The sequence below is a fragment of the Hyla sarda genome, chromosome 3 (assembly GCF_029499605.1).
Source record: "Hyla sarda isolate aHylSar1 chromosome 3, aHylSar1.hap1, whole genome shotgun sequence".
NCBI lineage: Eukaryota > Metazoa > Chordata > Amphibia > Anura > Hylidae > Hyla > Hyla sarda.
The window spans coordinates 254,673,231-254,687,447 of NC_079191.1; the positions used below are offsets into that span (position 1 = coordinate 254,673,231).

General features: G+C 40.0%; 1 protein-coding gene across 1 annotated transcript in view; it reads right to left on the bottom strand.

Moving 5' to 3' along the window:
- The window catches only part of TRDN (triadin), a 408,805-nt gene extending 394,824 nt beyond the window's left edge, over positions 1 to 13,981 (bottom strand). Inside the window, exons 1-2 of the mRNA XM_056563602.1 lie at positions 13,975 to 13,981; positions 13,065 to 13,274 (exon numbers count right to left, since the gene is read on the bottom strand). Coding sequence (XP_056419577.1) covers positions 13,065 to 13,274; positions 13,975 to 13,981 — 217 coding nt within the window. The remainder of the gene's footprint in view (positions 1 to 13,064; positions 13,275 to 13,974) is intronic.
- Between the last annotated feature and the right edge of the window lie 236 nt (positions 13,982 to 14,217).

Below are 14,217 nucleotides of genomic sequence, written 5' to 3' on the forward strand. Positions count from 1 at the left end.
CATAGCAAACCTCTTCTGGGCGGTTCCCGAGACATGTGTCATCAGAGAGCACTCAAGACTAAGATAAAACTTGTTCTGTTCTGTCTGTGATGATAAGGAAGGAGGATACTGGAAAGTAACCAATGCAGCATTACAATGATCTGGTCTGAACACTGTAGCCAGCACCGGGAGCTTGTGACGTCATATCCCCACCACCTCATGATGTCACATACCATCCCCTCAATGAAAGGCTATGGGAGGGGGTGTGTCACGGCGCCTTCCATAGACTTGCATTGAGCGGACAGGGAGAGATGTCATGAGGGAGCGGGGTTATGACGTCACGAGCTCCCGGTGCCAGCTCCAGCGTTCGGAACAGTTTGTTCCAAACGCTGAGCAGCGGAGTACCCCTTTAATATGTTATTGAAAAATCATTCAGAAAGGCTCAATGAAACCTCCATCTTTGAATATACTTACAATGTTTACTATGAATCTACTTTATGACATAGTAGTTATGTGATTTAGTAACAGAATTCCTATCGCCAAGTTATTTACCATTTGTGATAGAATCTAATCTGTCTAGATCTAGTGAGTAATTGATGTTGCTATACAACAAGTTCTCTGAATAATGAAACATCAAAGTGTCTGTAAAAAAATTTATTTATTCTTTTTATTCCAAAACCGAGGCTCTTTTTCATCCCATAATGACATTTTCATGCGTGGCATAAAATGATCCATAAGGAACATTAATAAAGCAGTGATTTTTCCATAAGGTGGCTTGCTCGTGAATAATACTTGACTTTGACTTTTCTAACACTACATTATCATCTTATCATTTACGTCCAAACACAAGCGCATACTGGAGGTAAAACCATGCACCGAAAACATGCAAAAAATGAAGAATGGTCCTTGCCTAAAGGGCTTTCAGCTCCCTTCAAAGCATAGCCAGAAGCAGGCTGGTGAGATCCTATTAGGACAAAGGGTATATAAGTAGGAATAGAGAACAGCTATAGTACAGGTACTGTATATTATATGTACAGTAGACAGCGTGAAGACTATTAGCTAATGGCACATAACGCTGGACATGAAACACTTGGCATTTGTAATGAAAGTTAAGTGACTATTATTTTGGGCTGTTGCGGCATTCGGTAAACCACATGTCTAGTGTATTACAGCAACAAAAGACACCTGTTGATGGACTCGCTAATATTGTGTTCTGGCAGCAGAATAATGGTCACCTTTTAGCAGCTAATGATTTCATTTATCAACACTGACTCAACTAGCGGATGAAAGACCGATGCAGAAAACAACTTTCTTTAAGTTCCAGCGGGAGAGAAAATGTCTGCGCCACTAAATGTAATGATGGACTATGATCTTGTGTAATGTAAAGAGATGAGAAATATACCCATAGAAGTACACTTATGATCATACCTACAGAAACATATTCTGTTAAAGAACTTCTCCAGTCTAATCCGCTATTACATATAAGTGCAGGGCAGTTTGTTTGTGTATACATATACTGTTATGTAAGGGAACACCAGACAATCCCATTAAACTCCATAGGCTGCTCCATAGGCAGTCCACGGGCTGATAGATTTATGAAATAGAAATTTCAGCATATTTATCTGTTTGTCAAAACAGCTATTCTGAAAATAAAATCTTTGGTCAACATTCAGTTTTTAAATTTGATCACCAGGCGTATTGAATTATATGCCGTAACAGTAGCATGTGCGTATAGTTAGTAGCATAGAGTGCCATTAGAAAAGGACCCCTGAGTAGCATGCTTTTGCCTGTTAACATCTATGGACATATTGATGCAGATGTTGGGATATTTTTCTGGCATACTGTATGTGTGAAGATTTAAATTTAACCATAAAGGTGATGTATATTTATGCAATTCTACATAGGTTGACTAATCTTGAACTTACACTTTCAACATTGCAGTTATTATTCAAGCAGTTGCAGCATTGTGAACAGGAGGTTTTAAAAATATCATATACAAACATCTGGACTTATGTGACAATAACCAAGGAAATATTAGTACTGTAATTCTCCTCCAGAAGGAAAAAAATGCTTTATTTTTTTTTTGCGCCACCTATGGGAGTCAATGTTTAAACAGGTACTCCGCCCCTAGACATCTTATACCCTATCCTAACTCTGCTCTGTGCCGGATGAGGGGCGACCACAGCCAGCCCAGATTTTCATACAAAAGCAAGTGACATACTTTATACCCTTATCAGCACATAGCATGGTGCTGCTTGGCTAGTAGAAAGGTTATTGTTGTGGGAATGACATTACATTAACCCCTTAGTAAGCAAGGGAAGTAACACTGCTCTTATTCGAATTTTCCTAAATTTGTTGTTATTTGTTTGAGCCAAAAGCTAAATGTTGGTCATGAGACATTAGCAATCAAGATAGTACAATAAATAAAACTCAGTTCACACTATCATCAGGGTTTCTGTTTACAGCAGCTATGACTGGTCAGTTTTCAAACAGATTGTGACAAAGGGACACACCATTTTGGTGTATAACTAGTTCCAGCCAGTTCAGGCTTACAATGTTTTTACTGCTAGAATAGTGCTGCAAAAACTTCCATATTGATGCTGCAAAGTACTTGAAACCCTGATAAAAACTTAAAAATGCTTATATTTAGATTTACATGGGACTGCAGGAGAACCTTACAATGCAAACTTAAAGGGGTATTCCAGGCCAAAACTTTTTTTTTTATATATATCAACTGGCTCCAGAAAGTTAAATAGATTTGTAAATTACTTCTATTAAAAAATCTTAATCTTTCCAATAGTTATTAGCTTCTGAAGTTGAGTTGTTGTTTTCTGTCTAACTGCTCTCTGATGACTCACGTCCCGGGAGCTGTGCAGTTCCTATGGGGATATTCTCCCGTCATGCACAGCTCTCGGGACGTGACATCATCATTGAGCAGTTAGACAGAAAACTTCAGGAGCTAATAACTATTGGAAGGATTAAGATTTTTTAATAGAAGTAATTTACAAATCTGTTTAACTTTCCGGAGCCAGTTGAGATATATATATATATATATATATATATATATATATATAAGGTTTTGCCTGGAATACCCCCTTTAAAATGGGTGAGTTATTATGAGGCTGAAATGATGCAGCCCCAGACAAAGCCCTCTGTATAACACTACCCCCATGATCATGAATATAAACAAATAGCACTAAGTGCTCTGTATTTAGTGCACACTGGTAAACATGTAAAAATGAGTTTATACAGTGTCCATTTTAGGACATCGTCAGTCGTCAGCCGTAGCTCTGTCCCGCCTCAGGTCAAAACAGCATCCCGCCTCCTCCCTCGGACCAATCTCCGTTAGGCTTCAGCCGCATCTCCCTCCTCTGTCATCTGAAACTCCCTCATCCAAAACTCTGTCATCTCTCAGACGAAAAACCTTCCTGCCGTGTAGTCAGTGTCGGCTCTCTGCTATTCGGGTTCTGCTCTTCCCTGTCGGCTCTGCTTTACAGACTCTGTAGCACATGTAGGGTCTGTAGTACACATGCAAGTTTCAAAGTTTGGACTCTGCTATACATGTGCAGCATCGGCTCTACTATGGGGCAGGAAGTTGCTTCTGAGGGTGCGTTCACACTGCATAATGAACCCTGAATCTCTGCTCGCAGAATTCAGCGAGCAGACACTCAGCCTGGTCGGCGGTAGGACACCGAGGCACTGCGCCATCACCACTGACAGCTATGCAGTGCTCTCGGAATTCTGCACAAAGAATGAACATGTTCATTCTCTGTGCGGAACAATTTCAGTGGCGGAATTTTCCACTGCTGAAATTGCTCAGTTTGAACCGGTCTCGCGGAAACCCATTAACACTGATGTAAAAGTTCACCGTGTGTACTTCTGTGGGAATTGCGTAGTGTGAACGTACTCTGAGGGAGAATCGTCTGAGTGATGACGGCGTTTTGGACGAGGGAGTTTTGGATAAGGGAGGAGGGAGTTGTGGCTGACGACTGACGGAGGATTGGTGTGAGGGAGGAGACAAGACGCTGTTTTGCCTGACGGGGGACGGAGTTATGGCTGATGGCGATTCGTCCAAGGGAGGAGGCGGGATGCTGTTTCGCCTGATGCGGGACGGAGTTACAGCTGACGACTGACGATGTCCCATAATGGACGCTGTACATTTATTCACTAAAATGATCAAAAACATCCTAAAAATACTCCACAAAAAATGAGTATGGGGTGTCTGGGGTGCCACAAAATAGCTATTTTAGCCCACATATTAAAAATATCTCACAGGAAGTGTTGTTCATGTATTCTTGTTGCCTATAGCAACCAGAGTGCAGCTTTCACTTCCAAAGATACCCTAGGTAAATGAAAGCTGCATTGTGGTTGGAGATTATACTGTGAACAGTTTTAATATGTTTCTGTATAGATGAACAGATGGAGATTATCTATGCTGACTGGAGTAACAGCTGCCGGCAACAGATGTAACGCCTACAAACAGTGTAACTATATGCCCTTTGGAAAGGAGTAGATCTTTATTTACAGTAATAGTAATAAAAGGCCTCATGTAGCAAATTGGTCATAGGGAAAAAATTTAATAAATGCTAACGGCAACCACTGTTCTGTACTTAAAATATAAAACCTAAAGTCAATTGCCAAAGAACAATGTTTCTCTGAGTTCCCATGCTCTCAGATGCAAAAATGGAGTTTCCAGAACAATATTAATGGCCTACCCTAACCTTAGAGTAAGCTATCTATATCTGATCATTGTAAGTCCAAATCCTGGCACCCCCTCCATCATTTGGTTGAAAAAAGGGCCAACGTTCTCCAAAGAGCTCAGCTTTCACTTTATTGTTTACCAGGCACTGCGCCTTTCATTTGGTTGTGGTTCTGGCAAGTAATGCAGCTTATTATACTCCAGCCTCACTTAAAGGGGTACTCAGCCCCTAGACATTTTATCCCCTATCCAAAGGATAGGGAACAAGATGTCTAATCGTTGGGGGTCCCACCGCTGGGGCCCCCCACGATCTCCCTGCAGCACCCAGCATTCATTTAGAGGGTCAGGTGCATTGCCGGAGGCTCGTGATGTCACAGCCATGCCCCGTTCGTGACATCACGGCCATGCCCCCTTAATGCAAGTCTATGGAAGGGTGCATGAGGAATGTCACGCCCCCCCCAGACTTGCATTGAGGGGTGTGGCCGTGACATCATGAGCCTCCACCCCACATCGCCAGTCATCCGTCATGGAGCGAACTTCGCTCCGTGCACTGGATGTCTGGGGTGCCACAGCAAAGCTTGCCGGGGTCCCCAGCGGCGGGACCCCCGCGATCAGATATCTCTCCAAAGGATAAGATGTCTAGGGGAGGAGTACCCCTTTAGGTGAATAGAAGTGAGCTGCAATACCAGGCACCACCGCTATCACATCTATGTTGTATGCATGATAATCAATAAAAAAGATTTCACAAGAGAAGTGCAGCCCCCTTTAGTTGAAATGCAGAGGGCCCCCATTGATGGTCTATCCCAAGTATAGGCCATTAATGATATCATAAACCTTTCAGAAAATGGTAGAACAATAAAGTCATAAGTCACTAAAAGGTGGAAACCCCTTTTAAATGAAAATATGAGTCATGTGCTAGATTATCATAGCTGCTGTCCAAAGCTCAGATGGACACCTGGGACTATTCTATTTCTGGACTTGTGGATTATAGTTTAGCATCGTGGATCTAATATGTAACCCAATCACTGCCAGAATCTGTTCTTGTGCAATGTGAGTACATTGTTTACGAAATACTTTAGGGAAGTTAAATAAATCTGTCTGTGACCATGTAGCACAATTTGATCAGAATTTTTAGACAAAGGGGCATAGCTTACTGAAGAATGGGAATGGCCTCTGTGAAAGGGAACAGGGCTTTTGGAGCAGATTTTTGCTGTAAAGTAGGCCAATGAATGGATGGTGTAAACTTAGACTAGGCCGCCAAAGGGACAAAAGATATTTAAAGAGAATCAGACATATTGATAAGCGTGGCTCATTGGTGGACTGTCTACAGGTGTCTAACAATTAGTTATTAGAATTAGTTTACACAACTGAAAACTTCCTAGATTTTGGGAAAAAGAAAAAAAGGCTGTGCTATCAGTTAATGCACACATGACACCACATTAGTATGCAAAATGAGGATGCCTATGCAATGCCTGTACACCACATAGACAGTCTCAGACATAACTGTAATAACACAGAAGGTTAATAAAACAAAAACACTGCAGGCAGAATGTCTTTACCAGGTGGTAAACAGGGGTCATCACAGTACTGGGAATAGGTGTCTATTGATGATGATGGCAGGAGCATTCATGGCGATGATGGTAATGGAAAAATAAAGGAAACATGTTAGCACTTTGCCCTTGAAATTGTATTGATGTAGAATATCGGTAAGCATTGAGCACATATGTGCTTAGTATTCATCACCATCAGGTCCCAACTTCAGTGGATGGGAAATATAGTGTTCTACAGCCAAGTTTGTCCTTTCCTCTCTAAAACACCAAAATACCAGTGGAAAGGGGTTTCCAGATATTTTAAATATCATATGTATAAGGCTGTATATGGATAAACAAATAGTCACATACTCATGTACCAAATATCACACCGATCAAGAGGAAGAATTTCTCAATTAAAAACGATGGCCTTATTTATAAAAAAAAACTAATAGAAAAGCTTGGTTGCCCAAAGAACCCAAACTTTACCCCTTAAAGGGGTGCTCCGCCCCTAGACATCTTATTACCCACCCAAGATGTATGATCGCGGGGGTCCCGCCGCTGGGGACCCCTGCAATCTCTCCTGCAGCCCCTAGTCATCTGCAGAATGGAGCCAAAGTCGAAGACTGTGGGTGCCTGATGACTCATTATATGTCGGCGCCTGTGACATCACGGCCCGCCCCCTAAGGACATCATGCCCCACCTCCTTAATGCAAGTCTATGGGAGGGGCATGACCACCATCACGCCCACTCCCATAGACTTGCAATAAGGGGTTGGGGGGGGATGTCACAAGTGGGCGAGGCTGTGACATCACAAACCGCCGGCCCCTGTATCGTGAGTCATCAGGCACGAAGCAAACTTTGGCTCCATTCTGAAGATGTATAGGGAGCTGCAGGAGAGATTGTGGAGGTCCCCAGCGGCGGGACCTCCACGATCAGACATCTTATCTCCCATCCTTGGATAGAGGATAAGATGTCTAGGGGCGGAATACCCCTTTAAGGATGCAGTAATTTCAAATTTTTGTTGAATTTTGTAATTCAATTTTTTTAAACAACATCACTTATTTACCATAAAATCTTCAACAGAATAAAACAAATATTTTTTGGCAAAAACAGACAAGCACAACCTGCAATTTCACTAGTTCGGGGGGGGGGGGGGGTATGGTGGACAGTGCTTGTTTTTACGCAGTGCATTATTGGTAAAAATTACATCTTTATTCCGTAGGTCAATACAATTAGATACCCAATTTATATAGATTTTGTTTTATTTCACTACCACTAAAAATATTAACTTTTTGTAAGAAAACTAGTATTCTTAAAATTGTCATCTTCTCACCCATATAACCCTTTAATTTTTGTGCCATGATCTGTAGTTTTTATCTGTATCATTTTTGTTTTGATCAGACTTAATCACTTTTATACATTTTTTCCAAGAATATGAAGTGACCAAAATCAAATTTTTATTTTTGATCACTTCATATTCTTGGAAAAAATGTATAAAAGCGATTAAGTCTGATCAAAATAAAAACTTTAACACTTTAAAAATAAAATCACAATTTTTTGTCCCCACAGGGGACTATTATCTGCTATCTTTCCATTGCAAACAAGTAAAAATGCTGTGCAATAGCATAGCATTGATCAGTGTTATCGGTGCTCCACTTATACAGGCTGCCAAAGCAGTCATTTTAGGTGATCTGGACCTGACAATTTCACCAAGGAGGTCCTGATAACCTTCACATACTGACCGGCAATGCAACTCTACTGCTGCCCAGCTGCTGATAGCTTCATACAGTGGCAGCGGGCAAGGGTTTACATTTCATCCTCTGTCCTTAAGGGGTAAATGAGGACCACTTTTATTATAATAAATTGTATTAGCGTAGTTGCCAAAAGTCCCTGGAAAAGGGACAGGGCTGACCACAAAGGGGTGAAGACTGGATGAAATTTGGGGATTATTAGGCATTCCTAGAGTAATTTGGGGATGGAGCTTAAATGTAGAGGGAATTAGTTGGATACTATGCATTAGGTGTCTATGGTTACTTGTTTATCATCATTGCCAATTAGAAATTTTTCTCCGCTCTAATTCTGTCTAATAATAGACACTGAATGCCTGACAGGTCTAATAGACTCTTAACTAAGGTGATGCTACTGTTATACTATTTATAAACCTACTGGTACAACATAAAGAAATATCTAACAACAACCTAGCCATTACTTACATAGGTTTCTTAAGCACCAGTCAGATTTTTACAGCTTAACAGCGCAATAAGAAAGTATTGAAATCCTTTAAAGCAGTTACTGTGAAAACCCACAGAACACATTAAACATGTTTGGTGGGCAATTTACTTTAAGTGGATAACACTCAATTCCTTACCTTCTTTCCAGAAGACTGTAATTTAATTAAGGTTTTCTTAGTACAGAGGCTTAAATTAAATAGGTTCGTAATTGCACAAAGCATTTTGATTCCCAGATATGGTCATCAATTAAAATAATGTTAAAAGCGCATGGACTGAATACAGAAATGATCAGCAGGAGTTGACAAAACAAGTTATCAGAATTAGAGATGAAGAATGAATTGAAAATCTGTGCACAGCATGTGGTTAATAAAGGAAGAAAAATGGTCTTGTAAACAATGGACACGTAATTGAATCCTTTTTTGGGAAAACTATGTTATTGCGTAAATATGTGCTTTTAGTTATTTAGAATTCTATAAAATATATGGGACCTCTAACTGGAACTTTAAATTTCCTTATGATAAACATCACAAGTCAGGACACAAGGAGGTATGTATCTTTCCACTAATTTGCCATCTTATCACTCATTTACCCTGGTAGTTCTGCCTGTTTTTGACTATTGCAAAAGAGAAGTCTCAAAGGTAGTAAGGATCATATTCACAAGGGGGTGGTGGGGTTGGGTTAGAGGCCAGAAAGATTGCTCTTACAGGTAAAAAGTACTTTATCCCAGATCCCCAGATGAGAACAGCTCTAAACTGAATCTGCATCCTTTGGACACACATGTAGTTTAGTTTACAGCTATGGAAAAAAAGCAGAAAACTTATGGTGTGGAAAGCATCAATAAGAAAAAGAGAGGATGAGGGCATGGGGCCTTATATTATGGGAACAGTATGGGGGCCATACTTCTTTATGTGAGCAGTGTGGAGCCATACGACTCTTTGGGGGCACAGTCTGGAGGCCTGACTGTCATTATAAGGTATGTCCAAATTTAGGCTAACAAACAAAAAAATATGTACTGTTATATCAGATATTCTGTGGAGAACTTCTAGGGGGGGAGGGGGGAAATTCAATATTGTATTGATTATTGTATTAAAAACTAGTAGAAGGATAATTCAAAAATGTGTTGGATCTATTTATTTTTATAGTCACATGCAAGTTTTTAATTTTTTTTTTATAAAGCAGGAATGTTTTACTAAGAAGTTGATGTCTGGAGTGCTGGGATTTTCTCCATAGTGGAGTTTTCTTTTCATTATTCTGTTCCTGCATTGTGGCTGGAGAAATAAAGTGGAGTGGTGAGCCGATCATATTTTTTCCTTTGGCTTTAATGAAATTTCATTGCTACTGTCAGTATTGACCAAGGCATCTACAGTGTAAAATGACCAGGATTGAGGTCCTCCAGGTGGTTTAATGGTTAGCACCCTCACGTGATGGTGTGGACACAGCTCCTGCCATTACTGGAGCTTCCTATTTCAGAGGTTCACATTAAGTGCACTATTTACTTTTTAAAGAAGAAACGTGTCTAGAAACATAAGATTCATACTGATGACAATCTACGGCCCTACTTACATCACGCTATGGCCCTCTGTTTTAAAGGAATGGAAGGCTCAGATATATTCCACTGTATGTTCAGACACGTTTGCCACAGGATCCCACTGTAACCTTTCTACATTTCTCTATAGAATAGTATGTAGAATTTTTTCGCAGTCTACCCACATGTGCTGGCTTGATGAAGGCCAGATATACACCCTTTTGGCTGCACTTGTAAACAAAACTCCCGAGCCAAGCATTTAGGCAATGCCTATCTTATGTGTACGGCCAACTTAAAAGTAAGTTCTACCAACTTTATTAATACAAATGGACATTTGAGTTAATCATATACTAATATAATATCCATATGGTATCATGTATGTGTATATATATATATATATTAAATTAATAAACTGAAATAGTAAATTACAAAGCAAATTTAGCAAGTGTTTCCCAATGTTTTTATTGAATTTTATAAACATAAGAAATGTAACATATAACATATATATGTTTGCTGTCTTTGTAACTACATACAGCAGCTTCTTTAGATTATAGGGTTATTATATACTGATTAGTACACAAATTATGTCTATGTCTTTTGTATAGATATTTAGTAACATAATCAATAAATGCAAATTAGTTGATATTTGAAGTAGTTTACATTGCTGACATAAGCTACAGAAATGGCCAAATATTATAACTAGAATTTGATCAGGTAGGAAGCTTAATGATACAAACAAATAACACTGTATTTATCATAGCATTATTTCCATATCTGCAGTACCATCAAATTAAACACATGAAGTATGAGGAATGAAATAATGAAAGGCATGTATTTGTGGCAAACTTCAAATGAAGTGAACATTAAATAGAAATTTACATTTCATTATCTGGCTATGAATAGGGAAATGACAATGGCAGATATTTTATTACATTTTGTGCTGAAATTAATCCTACTGTCAAATATGTGAAAGACAGGAGCCTTTCTATGAATAGATGTAATGAACTACAAGCCTGCTACCAGAGCGAAAGGTAATGGTTATTAATGAGGAGACAGCTGAAGATTATTGTTCTTAATCTACTATTTATTATGAAATTATGCTCGTCCTACAATAAAATGTGTGTTTGAAGTGAGAGGTATTTAGCTTTTTATGTAAAGGAATTTATGAGATTAGTCTTTAGCTCTAGGTAAAAAAAAGAAAAACTAAACTGCTAACAGTTCAGGGATTATGGGTATTATATTTTATTATAGTATATTGACAAAATAATAAAAATTATTATATCGGTGGCATCCGCTGCCTTTAAATGTTGTATACTATATAGTCAAATAATAATAAAAATGTATTGTGTCTGTTGAATCACAAATCCTTGATACATCGAATGGGCTATTTAAAAAAAAAAATAAATTGGTTATTGATGTTTTTTATTTTTTTGTTCTGTTTTTCTTAATCTTGATCATTGTGTACTTACAAATTTGGAGGAGATTTGTCGCTATTTCTACATGTTTGGAAGTTATAAGGAGCATGAACCTTTTACTGTGGGTATAAAGAAATAGTAGGCACAGCATAATACTAAAGAGGGTATAACAGCCAGACATGTGGTTATCACTAGGGATGAGCGAATCAAATCTGTCGAATCCTGAAAATGTTTATTTGTAACGAAAGCGAATATCGCCGTGATTCGATTGCGCGAATCACTTCATTAAACTCCATTTAGTGCGGTCCAGGCTCCAGGGCATTTAAAATGGCAGATCAACATGTGAGGACATGGGGCAAGGAATCCTGGGAAGGAGGGAACAAGGGTCGGCGGGATGACCCTGAATCACATGCAGCATGCATCCTATCAGCAGCCAGTCACCCCTATGATGTCACAGCCCTATATAATCAGCAGCCATCTTGTGGCCAGTCACATCAGCATTCTATTACAGAGAAAGAGGGACAGAGAGCAGTGTGTTGCACAGAAAAGCTTTTTTCTCTTGAGAAAGGCTCTATTGAGGAGCCGAAACGTTGCGCTTTTCTACAGATGTGTGAATAAATACACCCGCACGGGGTTACACGTACTTGGAGTGCCGCTCTCTTTGTTTTTTGGTATATATATATATATATATATATATAGATGATGATAGAGCTGTCATTTTCATTTTTCCCTTAGACTTCCTTTCAAACAAAAGAACTTCTCAGGAGTTTGAGTAAGAGTGGTTTGTCAAATCAGAAATTTAAGAAAAGAATAGTCTGTTACTTTTCTTTACTGCTAGAGGAAAGAAGCTTTCACCATTAACACAGCCGGGGATTCTTTACTGTTAGAACAGTGAGTCTAAGGAACTCTCTCCTCATGATGTTGTGATGGCTGATTTATTAATGGAGTGCAAGATTTTTGCCTTTTCCTTGCTTAGACTAATACAGTTATGGTCTAGCAACCATGGTCTAGCAACCTTTGGCACTGCAGATGCCAAACCTCCCATGATGCTTTGGCAGCATTTTGGCTGTAAAAGCATTATGGGAGATGTAGTCCAAAACATCTGCAGTGCCGAAGGTTGCCTATCACTGGTCTAGCACACATCAGATCTGGGGGGAAAAATGATCTAATACAAAGAAGAGCTGAAGGATGAATAGACTGGCATATAGGATATCTGAAGAACTTAAAGGGGACCTCCACTGGCCAGCCTTCCGGCTGAGTTCAGAACATTTAGTTGCTGTGCTGTGCGCGTGCTGCGGGGGTCGGCCATGCCCCCTTGTGCCATCAGGCCATGCCCCCCAATACAAGTCTATGGGAGGGGCATAACATCATGAGGGGGCATGGCCGACCCCTGCAGCATACACAGCGTTCAGAAGATTAGTTCCGAATGCAGTCGGAAGACAGGCCAGTGGAGTAACCCTTTAAGTCTAGCACTAAATGGAGTTGGGGAAGGAGGTACTGATCAGCAAGTATAGGGCACTGTAGGAATGGGAGTAAAGGTGGATCAGGCAGATGAGTATGACAACTTTTTATTTGAGCCAGATTTAACCACTTTTTAATTATTTATTTTTAGTGCCAGACATTCCGTTTAAGATGTGTTAATAACACGTATACCAGTATAATGTCAACAAAATTTTAACCTACCTGCAAATGTTTTGTAATCCACTAAATCGAAAATTACAATGGCAACTGCTGACCAAGTCACTATGAGGGCAACCACAAGAATCCATGCAGCTGGGGAGCTGAATGTCGACTTCAGGTCTTGCGAGACTGATCTCGTCATCTTCAGTGGTGGTTTGTGGACAGATCCATTCTTACCATCTATGACTGTTGTTGTGGTGGTAGATGAACGACCTGCATGACATATGACAAATAAGAAGGAATTGAAAACTAACATCTTTTAACATAAGCTTAATAATAAAAAAAAATTGAAACAATTAAAGGAGTATTTTAAGTAACAATAGCTTATTCAATATCAACAGTATAGGGGACCACTGACAGATCACTGGGAAACCCATTGATAGACCTCCCAGGATCCCAGCGCCATAGACATTGAATGGAGCAGTCGCCCCACCATTAATAACAATGAATTGGAGCCCGTTCTGGAGATTACAGAAGGTTCCAGTGGCCCCTCCCCTCCCTCCTGATCTGACACTTCTCCCCTATCCTGTGGATAGGGTGTAAGTTATATTACTTATATTACCTTGGAATACTGCTTTAGGGTACGTTCACATGGGCGGATTACCTGCGGAATTTGACTTCAATGCTTAAGAAGAATATCTGCAATAGAAGCAGTTTTGCAGATTTTCCTTTGGACCCATTGAAGTCAATGGTAGCAAAATCTGCTGTGGACATTCTGCAGGTAATCTGCCCGTGTGAACGTTCCCTATGGGTACGTTCACATGTACGCAGATTTGATGCGCAGGATTTTCTGCTGCAGATTTCAATGTAAACTAAATGTTATCCCCTATTCAAAATTGGTACCCCGTGATCTCCAGCATGGCAGCCCAATAATCTGCATGCACAGAGCCAACTCTGCTCCATGCCAGATTACCAGCCATCACAGCCCAATTCATATATGTCCTTTATACATAAATTGAGGGGGCATGATTACCATGGCCACCTAAAGTCTTGCACAGCCGGAATTCTGAACATAAATCAGTATGCTGGGGTGCTGTCCCGGAGATCGCTGGGTGTCTCAGCGGCCCAACCCCCCGCGATCAGACATTTTTTCCCCTTTTCCTTGGATGGGGATAAGATGTCTAGATGCGGACATCTGGCTGGTGTTAGGGTAAAG